This window comes from Penaeus monodon, chromosome 31, assembly GCF_015228065.2.
Source record: "Penaeus monodon isolate SGIC_2016 chromosome 31, NSTDA_Pmon_1, whole genome shotgun sequence".
Lineage (NCBI taxonomy): Eukaryota > Metazoa > Arthropoda > Malacostraca > Decapoda > Penaeidae > Penaeus > Penaeus monodon.
The window spans coordinates 25,804,945-25,807,192 of NC_051416.1; the positions used below are offsets into that span (position 1 = coordinate 25,804,945).

General features: G+C 34.8%; 1 protein-coding gene across 1 annotated transcript in view; it reads right to left on the minus strand.

Annotated features, from left to right (window-relative positions):
* LOC119593132 (TGF-beta receptor type-1-like) overlaps positions 1–2,248 on the minus strand; it is a 58,329-nt gene that overhangs the window by 11,498 nt on the left and 44,583 nt on the right. Inside the window, exon 3 of the mRNA XM_037942097.1 lies at positions 2,065–2,213. Coding sequence (XP_037798025.1) covers positions 2,065–2,213 — 149 coding nt within the window. The remainder of the gene's footprint in view (positions 1–2,064; positions 2,214–2,248) is intronic.

A 2,248-nucleotide genomic window follows, 5' to 3' on the forward strand; every position in this document is an offset into this window, starting at 1 on the left:
ATCAAACTAACTGATGGTTTTCCATACTTTATATCACATTGAGCTCCTATTTGGTTTATTGAAATATCAAAGCTCCATTAGAATATGAAAATAATAAATAAACTAAATTTGCATAACATGGAACATGTATCCATTTCAAGTAAGGCAACGGAGAATGCACAAACACCATATACCACTGCATCACATTCCCACAATATGTAAACTCTGATACCATATAAAATCTTTGATAGTTAATGGGCAAAAGATTTACCCGTTCTCACCCACCCGATGCCTTCCATTACATGAATGAATAAATAACGGAAAAAGGAAAGCAAAAACAGACCTATTATCAATATCTTGTAAGTAGTTTTAGTGTCTTTCAAGTAAAAACAACAGCAACACAGAATACACTTATTGAACTGTTATCTATGGAATGTATTATTATCATCAGGCTATGAATGATCTTAATTAAGGAGAGCAGGGCATATTCTGAATATCTGTATATACTGACTATATTAACTATTGGTCTTTGTTCCATATTACTTTTATATCTTAATACCTCAAATGATATCTGCTATACTCCTGTACTTCAAATTCATATGTTTCATCATATCAATTAAAACACTATACTGATAAGAAAGACAAAATACTGATTATCTTAAAAGCTTCAGTAAAACACATTCTCTTCTCCTTAAAAAGACTACCTTTTAATAATTTTTGAATTCTTAATTCCATCAACACATTGATAAAATTAACTGTGAATCCAAACTATTGTAATTTTGCTCACATTCCTAATAATGATGCCACATGTAGGTAAAGTCTTACAGTATAAGGACTGATCGCATCTCCTCCCATACATGCCTGCTGCAGTTACACTTCCCAAACACAAATCATGGGACAAATTGACTCGGGTCAAGACCCTCAAAACTCTCTAATCTCATCTCACCTCGTTTCCGACCAGGGGTAAGTCTGTCAGCAATATCGCATTGCGTACTGTTGAAGTGCACATTACACATGTCATGATAACAGCAGCAGTCAGTCGCATTTATTGTTTCATTCACGATATAGTTGCCTTTGCCACAGGTGATGCGCCTCAAGTAATCCCTGAAAGCTCTGCAGCCTCTGCGAGACAATTATTCCTGTGTGATTGCCTCTCATCTTTTGCTTAATGTTTAGATGTATATTGCAATGCAATGCAGCAGAGCATTAATGCATAATCAATACTATATACAATACCATCTTCCATAACCCTAGCAAATGGAAATGGGTTTACTGCATACAGACCATACTATACTAGCAAGCAAAAGTAGGGAAAATGGAGTAATAAAGATTAGGAATTTTTAAAAAATAATAACAATAGACATATTACTAAAGAGAATATTACCACTGTTTAAACTAAGGAATAATAATCATCAGTTCTTAATTTTAATAAGCATAGTTCATCTAACAAAATAAGGCTTATAAAAAAAGAAACTACTAGTAAATAATGCTGATCTATCCTACGGACTAAACACATACACAACAGCAATATTTTATTCCAACTGAACAAAAATCAAACAATTTTACACATCAGTACAAATGTGTCTGAACTCCCCACACAATCACAAAATTAAAGCAACTACAATACAGTATATATTTCAGCAATTTGCCACTGGGAGGTGTCTGGCTTGTTGGTCTACCACAGGAGAACTTGTGCTATCTTCCATTGTGGCCAAGTTCATATGCACTGGGCTTAAATTTACAAATAAAATGTCTTTCTTATAATGCATAATTATTAACTTCCATCAGTCTAAAAGAATGATGTTTTTAGACTAACAGCTTTTCAGTAGCTAAGACAGCTGAACTCTGAAAAATGTCAAATTCACCAAAACCAAAAACTATGATGGATGTTATAGGAGAAAAAAAAAAAAAAACCCTGATTATAAAGTGAGCTTAGGATATTTTGGAGAGAGAGGGGGAAAAAATGGGAGCCACATTATCTTCAAAGTACCAGGCATCCTCCTTTTAAGTTTTGAACATATGAATCAGAAGAGGGGCAAGAGATGGTAAGATAAACTGAGGGTACACTACTCGGCCAAAACCTACCTGGGGGTTTGTATTCGGGAGGAAGGGTAACCTCTCGGTTGCAGAAGTCTGCATCTCCGCAACAATTAACAAATTTGTCGTGGTTGAGTGTGTTCATACATAATAAGGGTCTTGACTTCGGTTGTAACTGTGCCTTCCAAAAGCAGTTCCTAGGTTGGGTGTAGGAGGGAAAGACATTTACAAT